This window comes from Pristis pectinata, chromosome 1, assembly GCF_009764475.1.
Source record: "Pristis pectinata isolate sPriPec2 chromosome 1, sPriPec2.1.pri, whole genome shotgun sequence".
Taxonomy (NCBI): Eukaryota; Metazoa; Chordata; class Chondrichthyes; order Rhinopristiformes; family Pristidae; genus Pristis; species Pristis pectinata.
In genome coordinates, this window is record NC_067405.1 from 48,609,829 (window position 1) to 48,629,553 (window position 19,725).

A 19,725-nucleotide genomic window follows, 5' to 3' on the forward strand; every position below is an offset into this window, starting at 1 on the left:
ATACTGACAACAATAAACCAATATATGTTAAATAGCAATGGGAAAAATTAGAACATACATTGTATTACTAGGTAATTCTACAAAGAATGTTATGACAGTTAATATTTTAATGTAATATTTCATTTTGTGCATGATGGTTTTGATAAACAAAAGTAAATGCTTACCAAATGGATTTTTAGCAACAAGTGGCTTTGAAACACACGGTGGTCCAGGACCAAATTTATTTTCTGCTGCCACACGGAAAATATATTCTTTTCCTTCAATAAGTTTCATCACATGAAATTTGCAATGTCTAAGAGTTGTTGTTACAGTAATCCAGCCAATTCCAGGTTTGGAATTATCTTTCTTCTCCAAGATATAGTTAAGAATTTCACTGCCACCATTGTCCAAAGGAGGATCCCATTTACAGATGACAGAATCATTTCTAACTTCCTCAAATGTGAAATTGACAGGTGGGCCAGGTGTGTCTGGAATGCCAAATACAAATTGCTTAATTATGTTAAAGGAAACAACTCTAAATATTTACATTTTTTAGCAGCTTCTTCTAAAAAAAATTGTAACATCAATGAAAGGATTTATATATCTCACCTAAGACGTTCACGTCACAACTTGCACGAGCAACACCATGATCATTTTCTACTTTGATAGTATATTTTCCATAGTCTTTTCTGATGGAATCCCTCACAATCACTTGAGACTCCCCTTTTTTGCTGTTGTCAAGAGTTAACCGTTCGGGTAGACTGAGAGAGAAAGGCTCTTCCTCCTCCACAACTTCCTTCTTCCTAGCTGGTATTATTTTCTGCACTCTTTTTTTGATCTCTTCAGGTCTGATCACTTCATCATTTCGAAGCCATGTTATAGTTGGATAAGGAGAACCAGAAATATGAGCTAGAAGAGCTATCTCTTCACCTTTTCTGACATTTAATCCAGATGCAAGATTCCCGCTAAGGGACACCTTTGGTGGGTCTACATAGAAAAACAGAATAACTATTACTAAACACAATTTCTTATTACCTAATTGTTTAACCTTAAACTGCTTCTTCATCTAAAAAAATTATAGAAATAAAGGCATCAAATTTTCTTGTATTTAATGATTATTTTGAGTGTTACAAAAAAAAAACTCACCAATGGGGTCCAAAGCTTTGACTCCTGGAGTTATTCTTGAAGGATCACTAATTCCAGCAATATTTTCAGCACGTGCGCGGAACTGGTATTCATTTCCTTCTTCAAGATTCTTTACAGTATAAGACAGAACAGGAACCAAATACTCATTGCACCTCTCCCATTTGTCACTTCCTTTAGCTATCTTTTCTATGATATAGCCCATGATTTTACAACCACCATCAAAAAGAGGTGGTTTCCATGTGAGTATTACAGATTTTGACGTTGGATCATGGACCTCAAGATCAACTGGTGGATCAGGGCGCTCTGAATGAAAATTACAAACATAAGTTTAACAGTATTTAAAATGTCCTAAGAACTAAGAGCTAGGTAGACAATATCATTAACTAATACTTGTTTTCTGAACTACTTACGCTTTTGGTCTTCTGCAATAACTGGGTTGCGAATCTCAGTGTATTCACCACCACCAATTTTATTAACGGCCTTTACTCGGAAGTAGTATTCACTATTTGGAATAAGATCCTTTACTTGCCAGGTCAGTTTATTCTCACCAGACATTACTGGTGTGTAAGTTCTTCTACCAGCCTCTCGACGTTGTAGAACATAATGTAAAATTGGGCTGCCACCATCGTAGTCCGGAGGATCCCAACTTATCTTGCAAGAACTCTTGGTAACATCACTTGCTTTTATTTCCTTACACTGACCAGGTAATCCTTAATTAACACAAAGAAGATTATATGGTCAAACTCATTTGATTTTATTCAGAAACTGTTTTCATACAAGAAAATAATATTAAAATATCCCCCTCTGTCACATTTCAATTTATTACCTATGACTTTGACATTAATGGTGCCTGTCGTTGAACCCAGTTTATTCTCCAGTGTAATCGTGTAGACACCCGCGTCAGCATGAACACAGTTGATAATTTCAATGGATGCGCGGATGTAATCACTCTGCTTTGTCATCCTGTCATCCACTTTGAGCTCTTTTCCATTCTTAAACCAGGAAATAGTTGGCACTGGCACAGCTCTAAAGGGTACGAGGATATTCAACTTCTCACCCTCCACAACAATTATATCTTGGGTCTGCACTTCAATACTTGGATTACCTATTAAAATAAATATTTTAAACAATTTATAAAAAGGTAGTGTGTTTAATAGAATAATAATATAACTTCTGAATGAGATAGGAAATATTTCAGAAGATTGTTCTTACAGTCAGAATCCTTAGCCACAACATTTTCTGAAATTTCTGACGGATCACTTGTTCCAATGGCATTAACAGCCTTAACTCTCAGGATATATTCTTTATCAGGAATAATGCCTTCTTCTGCTTTGTATTTCAGTTCTTTTACTGGACGAGAATTAATTCGCATCCATTTCTCAGTTCCTGCTTCACAAATTTCAACGTGATAGCCAATAATAGGGCTACCACCATTTTTCTCTGGTGCTTTCCAGGCAATAGAAATGTGATCTCTATTTGCATCTGTTACATGTAACTCAAGAGGAGGAGATGGTGGACCTAGACACAAATAACATTAGAATACAACGAGTTTATTTCCAAAATTTCAAGAGAATTTCTGTTAATGACATGTTTACTTTCAATTTCTACTCACTCGTTGGATCTTCAATACATAGCAAATCAGTAGGTTCACTTGGATGCCCACAGCCAGCTTCATTTTCAGCACGGACTTGGAATTGTACTTCAGTGCCCTCAATCACATCAGTAACTCTATAATTGCATTCTGGTCCAGCAGTCTTGCCAGCTTTAACCCAGCGAGTTCCTAATTTCTCTTTCTTTTCAATGACATACCTATGGAATTATTCAGTATCATTTTAAGTAGTGAATATACATAAGAAGGAAAGAATCTCAATGAATGCAGAAGAAAATAGTCACTGTCTTAAAGGGAAAATTTATTAAACAGAAAAAGGACTAAAATAACCTCTGTATTGGTCTTCCGCCATCGTTTTTGGGAGCCTCCCATTTCAGTTCAACATGTCTCTTAGTTACATCGACGACTGTAAGGGCATAAGGTGGCCCAGGTGTTGCTGGAGAGAAACCATTATACATATGTAAGATTAAAAAAATCCAAAGAAGCAATTAATTACTCACTAGGACTAGTAACATATCAAACAAGCTTACTGAAGGTATCTTTTGCAAGAACCGAGTCTTCCAGTTCACAATATTCACTCTGACCAACCGCATTTTCTGCAGCAACTCGGAATACATATAGTGAACCTTCTGAAAGAGGAGAAACTGTGGATTTGATGTCTTTTACTGTTGTGTCAACAGTTTGCCAGCCCTTTCGCCTTACATCTCTTTTTTCCACAATATAATTTGTAATGGGAGAGCCACCATCTTTTTCTGGTGGTGTCCATTTAAGATCAGCAGCATTCTTTGTGATATTAACAACTTCAAGCCAACGTGGAGGTGAAGGAGGATCTGTGGAGAAGAAAATGTTGCTCATATTTAAAAATGCATGACTTTTGGTATTGACTGTAATGGAAATCATGTAAAAGATGAGTATAGCTTACTCAATCTCTCTTTGCACAACACAGGATCACTGGGTTCACTAGGTTCACTTTCACCAGCTTTATTAACAGCTCGTATACGGAATGAATATTCTTGTTTTTCCATAAGTCCTTTCAGGAAGTATTCAGTCATGGGAACACCTTCAGCTACTCTAACCCAGTCTTCTGTTCCACTTTTCAGCAATTCAACAACATAAGATTCAATCTTTGCCCCTCCGTCATGTTCTGGTTTATTCCAATTTAAGAAAACGGAGGTCTTCATGACATCTTTAACATTAGGCTTTCCAGGAGGCCATGGTGGGTCTGTAAATTAATTTGTATTAAAAATGGTCAAATCTTACATAACAATATAGTCAATCCTGTAAAACTTTGCCACACAGATGTTGCCTTGCAAACAGCCAGAAAGATTAGAAAAATTGCGGTGTCCATTTTTTTAAATATAGTTTCCAACCGCATACAGGAGTCCTCCAGTCATGCAGGTCCAGCAATACTTCAGCCAAAAACATAAAAAGGTAAGAAGTTTCATTGGGTGAGCATAATTGTACACATACCAATAGGATCTTTCACCAAGATTGGGTCTGTTTCTATGCTTGGTTTGCCAGGACCAGCTAAGTTCTCTGCCAGCACACGGAATTTGTACTTCTTCTTTGGAGTAAGTCCCTTTAATCTGTGTTTGAAAAAATATTAGGTACGTGATTATTTGTTGTTAATGGATTTAGCTAACTTTTTTCATCTGAAATCACTGAAACAACCAACTTACTTTTGTATATGATGTCTAGTTAACAATTTGCAGCTATCAACAATCACATTTTACCACTGTTTAAAATAGATTGATCAGTTATATTTTGCCTATTTTTTTCTTTCTTCCCTACCATACAGAACTAACTAATCAGAAGTCACAATTCATACATTTAGCCATGAATCAGAAAATTACATTTCATGCAAACAGTTCAATATAAATGTGGGAAAGTTTTTTTTATTTGCTCCCCATTTCAGACATATGGTTTCCTATTCCTCCTATGCTTTCTCTCTGTATTAGCTCACAAAGCAATTTGATCCCCTCAGCTGAATTGTTGATTTCGATTGGGAATAGTTCGTGCCCAAGCACTAATACCTTCAGTACCTAACTGGTAACAAACTACCAATCTAAGAAGGACATGCTCATTCCTACACTTGTTTTTTTTTGTTAACTCTCAATCCACACTAGAACATTAACCCCAACCCTATGTGCTCTAATCTTGTTCACCATCCTCCCGTGTGGGATTTTACTGAAAACATTCTGAAAATCCAGACACATCACATCCATTGGTTCACTCTGGTTTACTCTACTAGATACATTCTCAAAAAAAATTAAATAGATTAGTTAGATTTCCTTTCATAAATCCACGATGATTCTGCTCAATTATATTATTATTTTAAGTATTGTGATACTACAGTTTTTGTTAGAAAGTCTAGCATTTTCACAATTGCTGATATCAGACTAACAGGTCAGCAGTTCCCTGATTTGTCTCTCACTCCTTTCTTTAAATAGAGGGGTTACATTTGTTCCCTTGCATTCTGCAGGACCCATTCCAGAATCTACAAGTTTTTGGAAGATGGTAATCAGAGCATCAATTTTCAGTTTCACTAATAGTTTGCATTTTTTAACATGTTAATTTCTTTCAGTTCCTTATTGGACCCTTGGTTCTCCAGCATTTCTGGCATGTGTTTTACATCTTCCACAGAGGCAGAAACAATGTTTTAATTTGTTTCCTCTGCCATTCCTTTATTTCCCCCAAAAATTCTCTCTTCTCCATCTGTAAGGGACCCAAATTCATCCTCACTGTATTTTTTCCCCTTTTTACATACCTACAGAAACATCTACAGTCTGTTTCCATGTTTCTTGCTAATTTACTCTTTAATACAATTTAATATATTTTAATACTCTTTAATACAATTTATACAATATAAAATACAATTTAATATTGTATTTCCCCTTTCTTTGTCAATATCTTGGTCATCCTTTGCTGAATTTCAAAACACTGCCAATCACCAGGCTTACTAGTTTTTCTAGCAATTTTCTAAGCCTTTTCCTTAGATTTAATGCTTTTTTAATTTCTCCTGTAACCCACAGTTGGTCCACTTTTCCTATTTTTTTTGCACTTTAAAAGGAATGTATATTTGTTGCAAATCATGTTAATTTTCAGTGATTTATATGTAAAGGCATCCAGGTGCCTATGAACACCGACCTTCTAAAATTTCCCACCATTTAAAAATATTTTCCTTTTTTTACTTTTTCTACCAAAGTGGGTGACTTCACATTTTTACCATGTTCTTGATCATTTACTTAGCTTATCTATATACCCTTGAAAACTCTCTGCATCCTCCTCACAACTCTACAACCACCCAGCTTCATATCATCAGCAGATCCCCTCATGTGATCCCCCCATCCAAATCATTGATATAGGTTGTGGATAACTGTGACCCCAGCACCAATACCTGCAGCATGCTGCTAGTTACAGCCTACAATAGACAAAGTGATCCATTTATTGCTACTACTTATCTGTTCCTTAACTAACCCTCAATCCATGCAAGTGTATTATTTTCAATCCAATATGCTTTTAATTTGTGTAATAACTTCTTGTGTGGAATCTCATCAAAGACCTAGATAGAGTAGCTAGACAGAATATTTTTCCCATGATAGGGGTGTCAAAAACTAGAGAGTATAGGATTAAAGCCAAGGGGAGGAGTTTTAAAAGGGATCTGAGGGGAAAAGTTTTTCCACACATGGAGTGGCTATAACCAGAACACACTGTCAGAGGAGGTGGTGGAGGCAGATACAATTACTACATTTGAGAGGCATTTAGATAGGTCCTTGAATAGGCAAGACAGAGAAGGATATGGAATTAATGCAGGCAAATAGGATTAGTGTAGGTGGGTAAACAGTCAGCATAGACATGGTGGGCCAAAGGGACCGTTTCGGAGCTATACGACTCTATGACCTACCGAAGCTCCAAATACTCGAGGTATGTATTCTGCTAGTTACAACCTGAAAAAAACTGAACATTTGTGGGAAACATGAATTTTCTCTCTTATGGATCTGCCCAATCCTATTACAGGGGTTGCCTAGGTTATGGAAAACCTGACTTTAAGGAAATCCAACTTTACACAAATTATCCCACAAAAATTTTTAAAGAATTTTTCAAGACAGTAATAATACAATGTTTTGTGGTATTAATACAATAGGATATAGTATACAGTATGTTCCATTAGTTTAATTATGGGTAGTGTTCGGGTGAACATAGAAGATACTCAATGAAATGAAATTATAGGAAGTGCATGTAGAGCAATTTGATTTGGGTGGCCATAGAAAACAAATGTTTTTGATTTATGCAAAATTAGTTTATGGACAGTTCACAGGAACAGAACAATTTACATAGCCAGGGGAGATGGTGGAGGCATTATTTTCCAAGTGCTGCATTACTTTAGTAATAGATTCTGGTCTAAAAGCTTGACTTCAGATCCAGATTAAGACTTGACGGCAGAACAGATGAGTACACTTGTGAAAACATTTTGATCCTGATACTTTACTGATGTACTCTTAGGTTAACCAACTACTTTGAGCAAGTGAAGGAACCTTGGGAGAGGGAAGCAGTCTGACTGCAATTTTAGTTGGGCTCCCGAATGGGAATATAACAGTGGCTTTGCTATCAGGCCAGGCACTTTAGAGGCCCAGAAAGGTGAGTAAGCAAGGCTAATTTTAGATTTTCTTGTGGCCCAAAGGATCATAATAGGAATAGAGGTTTACTTTGTGTAGCCAAGAGTAAAGCTTAGGAAGACTAGTCCTCAGAAAATAATTATGGCTGTCATAATAACCATGGCTTCATCAAAGTTTTTGAAAATTAAGCTCATGCATCATAAATACCTGAAACTTGTATCTTTGACAGGTATCTTGTTACATCTTTGCCATTTATCAGTGTTGGGATCGTATCTTTCAACAAAATATCCAGTGATTGGGCTGCCACCATCTTCATCTGGTTCATACCATGTCAGTGTCAATGAATCTTTAGCAATATCTGAGCCTTTCAGATTTGTTGGAGGACCAGGTGGATCTAATGTACAATCATATATTGATGGATTTTAAAAAATGTAATCGTGTATAACGTATAAATAATGCAACAAATGTTTCAATTCTAATTTACATAATCATAGTACATTTTTCCTTACCGAAAGCATACTTCGCTATAATTGAAGGATGCTGGGATGGCTCTCCAATACCATACATGTTTTCAGCAAAAACTCTGAATGTATATTCTTTCAGTGGTTTAAGATTTGTTGCCTTGAATTTGGTTTCTTTGATTGTGGATGAAAGTTTGTTCCACATTTCACTGGTTCCAACCACATATTCCACAATATAATTAGTAATGCGTGAACCACCATCATCTCTGGGTGGATTCCATGTCAGATTACAGGATTCGTTTGTAATATCAGTGATATCAAATGCAGCTGGTGGCCCAGGTTTGTCTGTAAAACAAAAATTGTTGATACTTGTTTAGATTTTTTTCATACTAAGATTATATATAATGTTGCAAATAACATCTTAACAGTTGAATTACCTAGAATATTCACTTCCACAACAGCAGTAGCACGACCACAAACATTTACTGCTTCAATAATATAGGTGCCACTGTCACTCCTTGTGGTATCTGAGATTGTCACAATGGAATGACCAGGTTTGGTGTCAATATTTATTCTGTTGTCAGGCTTCAGAAGGTGTTCCGCCTTTGTCCAAGTAACTCTAGGATCAGGTTTGCCAGAGACAACAGCTGGGAGCTCAATCTTTGTGCCAGCCTTCACAGTAATGCCAGCAAGCAACTTAACATCAAGGTGAATCTCTGGAGCCTCTGTTGTAAACAAAGAAAACATGAATAATTTGTTAAGAATTTTAAGAAAGAAAATTGTAGGTTAAATTCAGTATTGCCATCGCTAATTGTGGAGACTCACTTGAAAAAAATCATCAATTGGATAATTCCATGTAGGATTCATTGTCTTAATGAGCATCCAATCATTAATGTGAATTAATTGGGAATTAGAAGCATCAATAAAGCTCAGTGCTAATTACACAGCCCACGTTTGTTGCATAGATCATCAATTTATCAGTTATACTCAGAGGTAACATCAATAATTTTAGTGAAGCTTGAGCAATATGGTTAACTATTATTCCTTTCATAATAATTCTTTGAGAATAAATGAAATTGCAATTGTGACTTCATTTATCACAATGTGAACATTTGTGAGATAAATCCATCTATATTTAGTAAATAATTGGGATGTATTATTAGGGAATGCCTTTACTAAAATGATGATTTGGAGAAATACTTTTATATTAGTTAGTAACAATGTACCTCTTGGATCGACAGCTTGTACATCATCTGTAGGTTTACTAGGTCTGCTGGCACCTTGTCTATTCAAAGCTTTAACCCGGTATGAGTACCATTCATTTTCTGTGAGGTTTGTCACTTCCATCCTATTTAACATAATTATCATATTAGTGTTATTTTGTACTAACCAAAACAAAGCAAACATTAGAAAATTAGACATATAGCATTACTTCAATTCATGAACTGGTTCTCCACATGGATCCCACTTTTCAGTACCACGTTGACACTTCTCTACTAAATAGCCTTTAATTCTTGAACCTCCATCATATTTTGGTGGTTCCCATGTAAGGAAGATTCCTCTGGCAGTTGAATCCCTCCATCTGACATTTTCTGGTGGATCTGGAACAGCTGAAAAATATATGGAAGTAAATTAAAAACTTTTGTTCAGAAGTTTCACAAGGACAATCATATAATGAAAATTAATTTTCATCATCAGATCTACATCAGTTTAAAACTGGGTACTATTGCAGCTGATATGTTCAAAAGCAGAATATATGCAATTTTCCAAATAACTTGCTGAAATTTGCAGAGATAAGAATGCTTGGGGGGCAAGTCACAGCATAGGAAATAAAAAAACAGGACTACTTTTGTTGTGTCAGAATCCTGGTGGGCGGTGACATCAATTTCATCCACCACTCTCATACCCCAAACCAATTTCCCAATTCAGAGTATAGTAGAAAAACCATGGCAGAATTTCCATTGATATTAAAGGAGCAAAAACATCTCAAAGGTTAGAATTCTGGAATCTTGGTAGACCTTGGCAGGTAACAATACGAGAATTTGCTGTGCAAATATATTGAATATTCAAAAATTGAAGTATATACTAATGAAACAGCAAGCATTCATTACAGGAGTGATTTAAGAAACATTTTCAGCTTAAATTTTTCATTAACCTTTGATCTTATCTATAAAATGCTTGCTAAATCAGTCTTGAAAAGACTTTAGAATCCTATTTTGTTTGCTTGGGATGCTCTTGACGTGCAAATAGTAGAATGTTATGAAATATATTTAAAAGGTGGACCTGTGCAATGATACATTTAACAAAAGTCAGAGTAGATCTATTTGACTGTGTTTAAAAACTAACATCTTACAATTTAATATATATGATTGAAAAGCTAAATACTTACTTGCCGGAGCAGATACATTAACAGGTTCATCAATATATGCAGGTTCACTTGGGCCACATTTGTTACAGGCAGAAACTCTAAACAGGTAGTCTCGGCCTTGGAAGAGGTCAGTGATAGTAAATTCCAAGTCTTGCACTCTCTCAATAACCTGGAAATGACAGAACGCGACAATGATAAAACTGGAATCACTCACAAATAGAGTGTAGCTTCTCCTTTAAAACACAGACAAATCCCAGTACCACAGATGCCATTGGTGAATAATTGTCACAAAATCTCCATGCTAAATATCCACTGAGAAGCAAGAAAAGATTTTGGTTTGCTGCCTGATCCCATCAAACCTTTTAATTTGAGTGGGGAGCTCCATGCTAGCTTTTCAGGCAACTTTCACTCACATAGAAAAGAAAGTGAGCTCGAAAAAAACCTTCCCTTCTCTATGCTGATCTAGTCCCACATATGGCATTAGATGTGTCTGAAGAACCCCTGAAATACCAAGACAAGTTTAACGGACCTAACAGAGTTGTATTTTTTTCTCAGTAGTGCTGTGAGTGTTCCCCAACTGTTTTGAAGAGGATTTGATATAAAAAAAAGCAGCATATGTTTTTATAAATGAAACTGAAGATTCTGCATAAGAAAATCTGACAAAATATTTATGCCTATACTCAAAACCATTCAGAATGGTAATGACATAAGATTGACTTCAGTATTTAATTGCATCTAGCCAACTTAATAACAATAGAGTTCTGATGAAAAGTTATGGACCTGAAATGTTAACTTCCTCTATCCACAGATGCTGCCTGATGCATTAAATATCTCCAGCATTTTCTCTTTTGTTTCAGATTTCTGGCATCTGAATTTTGTTGCTTTACAAATGATGGAGCTAGATTGACATCAGAATATTTCTATTTCTATTTGTTTCCTTCGGTATTACAGTCTGCTTGGATAATTTACAAAAAATCACTTGCTCGGGGACGGAGTAATTTCTTTTGTTGCTATTCTAAATGGGTAACTTCAATGATCACAGGTGACAACCTTGAGTCACCAGTTTGAAAATAACAGAAATAAATTTAAGATCAATATGATTTATCACTTACTTTGACCCAAGTTTTGCGGTTAACTTCACGCTTTTCAATGAGATATCCAGTCAATGGACTTCCACCATCATTATCAGGCTGATCCCACATCAAACGCACTGTATTTCTACTAATTTCTGATACTTTGAGGTCTTTTGGTGCACTTGGCCTTGCTGAGAAGTTAAAACAACAAAGGATTTAAAAAAAATAATAATTTTGCATTCCATTAATTATTTTCCTTGCTACTGATTTCTTCCACCTCCCAGATATTCATTACGGCCATGCAAAGTCATGGTGCCTTTTCTGAGCAGGAGCTAAGTGTCAAAATGTTTATAACATCATGATCACGAACTGCTACATCTTAAATACTGCTCATCTTCATGCCAACCTTGCTCCTGGTGAAGTTTTTTTGACAGTTCAACATTCCCTCTAATTCCATTATTTAGCTTTTGTCAATTTGTCAATCAGTACTCTGTATAAAGTCTGATTGTCAAATACTCCGCCAGTCAATTCATCTATAGCCTTGTTGAGCTACATTGATTCCAAAACACATTGAATTATAAATAATGATTACTTTTTTCAAATTTCTCCATAGTTTTGCACATGCAACTTTGCAACTATTACCAGGCTTACAGCACACCTCTCATCATTCTGACCTCTTATTCTCAACTTCTGGATTTTCCTTTCCCTTTGATCCACCATTGTTACTAACTTCAGATGGTTTGAGCCCACTCCTTTGAATGTTTGCTTTCAATTTCTTTGACATTCTGCTTTATTCTCTATGTTTAAAAACCTTTCCAAAGCCCATTCCTTCAATTAAGTTTTTAGTTGTATCTAACTTTCATATTGAAAGCTCTGCACTTGCCTCTGTAATGTACTCATTTTGCTCTACTCTTTAGAAAGTGTCTTGGCAGTTTTCACTGTTATATATGTTGCATTAATATAAGTTATCTTGAAATGATTAAATAAAAATGCTGTTTGTTGAATATACCCAGATTCTTACCAATTACATTCACGTCAATTTCGCCTGTGACAGTTGACACTGCATTTTCTAGTGTCAGTTTATAGAGTCCCTTATCTGGACGCTCACTGGGAGAAATAACCAATTGTGTATATTTTGCAGTTGTTTCCATTTTCACTCGGTCATTGCTTTCGATAGGTTTTTCATCAACAGCCCATTTTGCCAAAGGTATAGGGTAGCCACCGATAGGAACACGAATTTTGAGTGGTTCTGGAACAATAACCTCAAGACCATCTTTGAACTCTCTCAGATCAAAAGAAGGAGCCACTAGAAGAGAATGCATAATTAGTTTTCAAATGATATACTAATTGTTGAAAAGAAAAAAAAACTCACTTTTACTGTCTTTAATATACTTCTGTTCACAAAGGTATATGCTTTACCGTGGGGGTCATCAGCCATTAGTGGGCCAAGAGCATCAGCTGGATCTGATAAGCCTGCTGCATTTTCAGCAGATACCCTGTAATAATACTTCTTTCCTTGTTCCAAACCAGGTACCTGTAAGAACAAAAACAAAAGCACATAAGCATATTTTTAAAAAAAGGAGTCAGTAGTAAGTATGTCTCAAATATGGACTTAAAGTAATATCTATCCATCAGTAAGATCTTAAAATCTATACTTGACTATGCTGAAATTACTGCAGCATTTCCTGAATCCCATCCTTTCCCCAGAAGTCATCAATATTCAGAGATTTGTTTCTCCATAGTTTTCTTCACAATTCCCTAAATTACATCCTAGACAAATTTCAAAATATTGTGATCTGCAGCCCATCTTTACCAAAGTTCTTCAAAAACATCGTTCCATTGAACTCCAGTTCCTGAGCAAAATGATTTCAAAACCTTAACTTCATCAAATATTGCTTCTCACTCCTCTTGCATCTGGGAAACTCTGAACCTTATCAGGTCTGGGGTACACATGAATCCAGTCCCCAACATTCAACATTGGTCATCAGCTCATAATTTGTTTGTGACTAGATGAGAACTGCTCCCTTAGTATTAACATCAGGAGAGCAACTGCTTCCAGATCCTTATAAATCAGCACTAACGGTTTTAACAAATAAACAAATTAAAGATAGCAACCTTGAATTTTGTTTCAGGAACAAGTCTTATATTGCAGGGAATCCATTTATCTGTGCCTTCTTCACATAGCTCAATAATATAGCCCAGAATTGGGCTTCCTCCATCCTTAAGGGGTGGTTCCCAATTCAGTTGCACGGATTCTTTAGTCTGGTTTGAAGCAGCTAATTCAATGGGTGGACTTGGTTTAACTAAAAATGAGAAATCAAAATCAATTCGTGGAAGATCAATATTAAGAATGCAAAGCACTAAACATTTTTCTAATCAGATACTAACATATTGGGTCCATAATTTTCACAGGATGGGAAGCTGCACTGGGCCTTCCTACACCAGCTTTGTTTTCTGCTCTGACACGGAATATATATTCTCTGTTTTCCACCACATCATTCATCTGAGCAGAGAGTTCATCTGCTTCAGTGGTCATAGCTGGTTCCCATTTAACTGAGGTTCTGTCACGCAGCTCAACAACATAGTTAGTGATTTCTGCTCCGCCATCATATGCTGGTGGTTCCCATGTAATGGTGGCACCAAATTTGTTCACATCTTTCACTTGGACATTGAGTGGTGCATCAGGCACATCTGATAGAAAAGATAATACAAATATTATTTTACAATTTCAATACATAGAAATCATTTGGGCAATATTTAAAGCTAGTAATTGAACTGTCTTTGATACTTACTAAATTTATTCTTAGCTTGAACAGGTTCATCAGTTTCCACAGGTTCACCTGTACCTACTCTGTTTCTTGCACTGACACGGAATAGATAATCCACTCCTTTTTGGAGACCAGTTACTGTAAATTCAGTATTGTCAGCTCTATCAGTAGCTAAGGTCCAAGTTTTGCGCTTCACATCACGCCGTTCTACAACATATCCAAGAATTTTGCTACCTCCATCACTTTCGGGCTCATCCCAAGCAAGACTGACTTCACCATCAGAAGTTTCTATAACTTTCAAATTCTGGATTGGGCCAGGCACATCTGTAAATTGAGAGAAAAAGAAAATATTATTTCCAGAACAGCTTTTAGACCCAGCTATTGAATAAAAGTATAACAAAGAATACTTACCAATAACATCCAAATTTATATATCCTTCACCCTTTCCATGTTTATTCTGAATCACAACCTTGTACCTTCCCTTGTCAGTTCTCCTTGGGTCAAAAAGTCGATAAGAAGTGATTTCTGCAGTTGTGTCAATGTTTTGTTTGGGCAGACTGACATACTCGGATGTAGTACAGTCTTCTTTGAACCACTGAGCTTCAGCACGTGGATAAGCATCATATGGAAGTGTCATTGTGAATGGCTTTCCAGCATCAGTCACAAGATTCAAATCAGTCATCTTGATTCTTGGTATTGCTATAAAGCAAAGATTCAGGTAGTATCAGAAAGATACAAATTCTGCAGAACCAATTCACTGTAGCCAGCAAAAGAAAAGCTGCAGCTCCTGAGGGATCGTGTTAGGGAACTGGAGGTGCAGTTCGATGACCTTCGTCTGGTCAGGGAGAGTGAGGAGGTGATAGAGAGGAGTTATAGGCAGGTGGTCACACCGGGACCATCGGAATCAGGCAATTGGGTCACAGTCAGGAGGGGGAAGGGGAAGGGGAAGGGGAAGAGTCAGGTACTAGAGAGTACCCCTGTGGCTGCACCCCTTGACAATAAGTACTCCTGTTTGAGTACTGTTGGGGGAGACAGCCTACCTGGAGGAAGCAACAGTGGCAGTGTCTCTGGCACAGAGCCCGGCCCTGTGGCTCAGATGGGTAGGGAAGGAGTGAGGAGGGCACTAGTGATAGGGGACTCTATAGTTAGGTGGGCAGACAAGCGATTCTGTGGACGCAGGAAAGAAACTCGGAAGGTACTTTGCCTCCCAGGTGCCAGGGTCGGGGATGTTTTGGATCGCATCCAAGATATCCTGAAGGGGGAGGGAGAACAGCCAGAGGTCGTGGTACATATTGGTACCAACGACATAGGTAGGGAAAGGAATGAGGTCCTGAAAAGAGACTATAGAGAATTAGGAAGGAAGTTGAGAAGCAGGACCTCAAAGGTAGTAATTTCTGGATTACTGCCTGTGCTAAGTGACAGTGGGTATAGGAACAGAATGAGGAGGAGGTTAAATGAGTGGTTGAGGGATTGGAGTAAGGAGCAGGGATTCAGTTTTCTGGATCATTGGGGCCTCTTTTGGGGCAGGTATGACCTGTTCAAAGAGGACGGGTTGCACTTGAATCCCAGGGGGACCAACATACTGGCGGGGAGGTTTGCTAAGGCTACAGGAGATGGTTTAAACTAGAATTGTTGGGGGGTGGGATCCGTACTGGAGAGACTGGGGAAGAGGTGTTTGGCTCTCAAATAGAGAACTAGGAGTAAGTACCATAGGCAGGTGATAGAGAAGGGAAGTGTTCAGACAGGCTTGAGATGTGTCTATTTTAACGCAAGGAGTATTGTGAACAAGGCGGATGAGCTTGGATCGATACTTGGAGCTATGATGTGGTGGCCATTACGGAGACTTGAATGGCTCCGGGGCTGGAATGGTTGATTCAAGTGCCAGGTTTTAGATATTTCAGGAAGGACAGGGAGGGAGGCAAAAGAGGTGGGGGAGTGGCACTGTTGATCAGAGATAGTGTCACGGCTGCGGAAAAGGTGGATGTTGTGGAGGGATTGTCTACGGAGTCTCTGTGGGTGGAGGTTAGGAACAGGAAGGGGTCGATAACTTTACTGGGTGTTTTTTATAGGCCGCCCAATAGTGACAGGGTTATTGAGGAGCAGATAGGGAAGCAGATCCTAGAAAGGTGTGAGAATAACAGAGTTGTTGTGATGGGGGATTTTAATTTCCCAAACATCGACTGGCATCTCTAGACAGTGAGGGGGTTAGATGGGGTGGAATTTGTTAGGTGTATTCAGGAAGGGTTCTTGACACAGTATGTAGATAGACCTACAAGAAGAGAGGCTGTGCTTGATTTGATATTGGGAAATGAACCTGGTCAGGTGTCAGATCTCTCAGTGGGTGAACATTTTAGTGATAGTGAACATAATTCTATCTCCTTTACATTAGCACTGGAGACAGATAGGAACAGACAGACTAGAAAGGCGTTTACTTGGAATAAAGGGAATTATGAGGCTCTCAGGCAGGAAACTGGGAGATTAAATTGGGAACAGATGTTCTCTGGGAAAAGTACGGAAGATATGTGGCAAATATTCAGGGGGTATTTGTGTGGAGTTCTGCATACACATGTTCCAATGAGACAGGGGAGTCACGAGAGGGTACAGGAACCGTGGTGTATGAAGGCTATAATAAATCTAGTCAAAAGGAAAAGAAAAGCATACAAAAGGTACGGAGAGCTAGGTAATGTTAGAGATCTGGAGGAGTACAAGGCTAAAAGGAAGGAACTTAAGAAAGAGATTAGGAGAGCCAGAAGGGGTCATGAGAAGACCTTGGCAGGCAGGATTAAGGAAAACCCCAAGGTGTTCTACAAGTATGTGAAAAGTAAGAAGATGAGATGCGAAAGGATAGGGCCTATCAAGTGCAGCAGTGGGAAAGTGTGTATGGATCCAGAAGAAATAGCAGAGGTACTTAATGAATACTCTACGTCAGTATTCACTACGGAAAAGGATATAGGGGATTGTAGTGGGGACATGCAGCGGCTTGAAAAGCTTGAGCATGTAGATATTAGAAAAGAGGTGGTGCTGAAACTTTTGGAAAGCATCAAGTGAGATAAGTTGCCGGGACCGGATGGGATGTACCCCAGGTTGCTGTGGGAGGCGAGGGAGGAGATTGCAGAGCCTCTGATGATGATCTTTGCGTCGTCGATGGAGACGGTAGAGGTTCCGGAAGATTGGAGAGTTGCGGCTGTTGTTCTCTTATTCAAGAAGGGGAGTAGGGATAACCCAGGGAATTATAGACCAGTGAGTCTTACCTCAGTGGTTGGTAAGCTGATGGAGAAGATCCTGAGAGGCAGGATTTATGAACATTTGGAGAGGTATAAAATGATTAGGAATAGTCAGCATGGCTTTGTCAAGGGCAGGTCCTGCCTTATGAGCCTGATTGAATTTTTTGAGGATGTGACTAAACACATCGATGAAGGGAGAGCAGTAGATGTAGTGTATATGGATTTCAGCAAGGCATTTGATAAGGTACCCCATGCGAGGCTTATGGAGAAGGTGAGGAGACATGGGATCCAAGGGGACATTGCAGTGTGGATCCAGAACTGGCTGGCCCACAGAAGGCAAAGAGTGGTTGTTGAAGGGTCGTATTCTGAGTGGAGGTCGGTGACCAGTGGTGTACCTCAGGGGTCTGTACTGGGACCCTAACTCTTTGTGATTATTATAAACGACCTGGATGAGGAAGTGGAAGGGTGGGTTAGTAAGTTTGCGGATGACACGAAGGTTGGGGGTGTTGTGGATAGTTTGGAGGGCTGTCAGAGGTTACAGAGGGCCATAGATAGGATGCAAAGTTGGGCTGAGAAGTGGCAGATGCAGTTCAACCCAGATAAGTGTGAAGTGGTTCATTTTGGTAGGTCAAATATGTTGGCGGAATATAGTATTAATGGTAGGACTCTTGGCAGTGTGGAGGATCAGAGGGATCTTGGGGTCTGAGTCCATAGGACGCTCAAAGCGGCTCTGCAGGTTGACTCTGTGGTTAAGAAGGCATATGGTGTATTGTCCTTCAACAATCAGGGAATTGAATTTAGGAGTCAAGAGGTATTGTTGCAGCTATATAGGTCCCTGGTCAGACCCCACTTGGAGTATTGTGCTCAGTTCTGGTCGCCTCACTACAGGAAAGATGTGGAAACCATAGACAGTGTACAGAGGAGACTTACAAGGATGCTGCCTGGAATGCGGAGCATGCCTTATGAAAGCAGGCTGAGGGAACTCGGCCTTTTCTCCTTGGAGAGACGGAGGATGAGGGGGGACCTGATAGAGGTGTATAAGATGATGAGAGGTATTGATTGGGTAGATAGTCAGAGGCTTTTCCCCAGGACTGAAATGGTGGCCACAAGAGGACATAGGTTTAAGGTGCTGGGAAGTAGATATAGAGGAGATGTCAGGGGTAAGTTTTTTAATCAGAGAGTGGTGAGTGCATGGAATGGGCTGCCAGAAACGGTGGTGGAGGCGGATACAATAGGGTCTTTCAAGAGACTGTTAAATAGGTACATGGAGCTGAATAAAATAGAGGGCTGTGGGTAAGGCTAGTAATTTCTACGGTAGGGACATGTTTGGCACAGCTTTGTGGGCCGAAGGGCCTGAATTGTGCTGTAGTTTTTCTATGTTTCTATGTTTCAATAATGTTGTTCATTAATATTCCTAAGATTTGACATAACTCACCTGCAAGCTCCAGTTTAGCTCTTGCATCTTTATCCTTGGCAATAAACCTATATTCCCCCTGATCACGTGGTCTTATGCTGCAGACCTGCAATCGGTGAACCTTTCCTTCACTCATCATTTGATGTTTATCACCCTGAACAATTATCATATTATTTCTTAGCCATTTGACTTCAACTTTATCTTTGTTCAGTTCAGCTTCAAAAATAACGTCTGATTCTGGAGCTTCAAAAATATCTTGTGGAGGTCTGATGATTTCAACTGGGATTTCTGGAAGGAGAAAAGTAATAATTAAAACTGCATTTTCTCAATTTTCTCAGTTGTTATAATAACTCGTTTTTTCCTCAATCATACTTGCCTTCAACAAATAATCTAGCCCTTGAACGTCTATCTTCTACACCACAGGAGTATTCACATTCATCATCTGGTCTACATTCCCTTACAATAAGTCTATGCAAACTACCATCTTTTTCAAATTGATACCTAGAAAAAGTCACAAAAACACATATGATACCATCTATAATCTTATGAAACAGTAATAAATAAACACTTTTTCAAACAGATGGATTAAAGCATACTTTTTGTTTTCTCTGAGTTCTCTGCCATTCCGATACCATTTCACAGTCGCTTTCTCTTTAGACAATTGACATGAAAAGATTGCATCTTCAAACTCAATGACAGTTTGATCTTGAATATGTTCTGTGAAATCTGTTGGTGCCTCTGTGATAATAAGTTCAGCAACTGATTTATCTTGTCCAGCAATTACAGTATATTCTCCCTCATCTTTGAATACACACCCTCTTATTATAAGAGAGTGCTTTTTCTTGTCAATTTTATACAGAATTCGTTTGTCAAATGCAATTTCCTCTCCATTTTTCATCCATTGTAGAGTGACATTTTCACGGTTTACTTTGCAGCTGAAGGTAACAGATTTCTTTTCCATTGTTTCACAATCATCAAGAGGTTCAATGATTTTCAGTTCCTCCTCTGCATAAATTAAAAGTGGTTATGTAAAATACAAGCCATTTTACTTGCATTATGCCAGAATG

General features: G+C 38.3%; 1 protein-coding gene across 1 annotated transcript in view; it reads right to left on the minus strand.

The window, feature by feature from the left end:
• Window positions 1-19,725, minus strand: part of ttn.1 (titin, tandem duplicate 1) — a 337,974-nt gene that overhangs the window by 77,864 nt on the left and 240,385 nt on the right. The window contains 27 exon segments of the mRNA XM_052029783.1: window positions 165-467; window positions 589-966; window positions 1,126-1,428; window positions 1,536-1,835; window positions 1,952-2,230; window positions 2,338-2,643; window positions 2,738-2,934; window positions 3,065-3,170; window positions 3,265-3,564; window positions 3,657-3,956; window positions 4,205-4,320; window positions 7,558-7,744; window positions 7,860-8,156; window positions 8,249-8,536; window positions 9,038-9,159; window positions 9,244-9,421; window positions 10,201-10,348; window positions 11,292-11,443; window positions 12,274-12,558; window positions 12,672-12,786; window positions 13,368-13,555; window positions 13,641-13,943; window positions 14,045-14,344; window positions 14,432-14,719; window positions 18,680-18,946; window positions 19,035-19,159; window positions 19,255-19,663. Coding sequence (XP_051885743.1) covers window positions 165-467; window positions 589-966; window positions 1,126-1,428; window positions 1,536-1,835; window positions 1,952-2,230; window positions 2,338-2,643; window positions 2,738-2,934; window positions 3,065-3,170; window positions 3,265-3,564; window positions 3,657-3,956; window positions 4,205-4,320; window positions 7,558-7,744; window positions 7,860-8,156; window positions 8,249-8,536; window positions 9,038-9,159; window positions 9,244-9,421; window positions 10,201-10,348; window positions 11,292-11,443; window positions 12,274-12,558; window positions 12,672-12,786; window positions 13,368-13,555; window positions 13,641-13,943; window positions 14,045-14,344; window positions 14,432-14,719; window positions 18,680-18,946; window positions 19,035-19,159; window positions 19,255-19,663 — 6,540 coding nt within the window.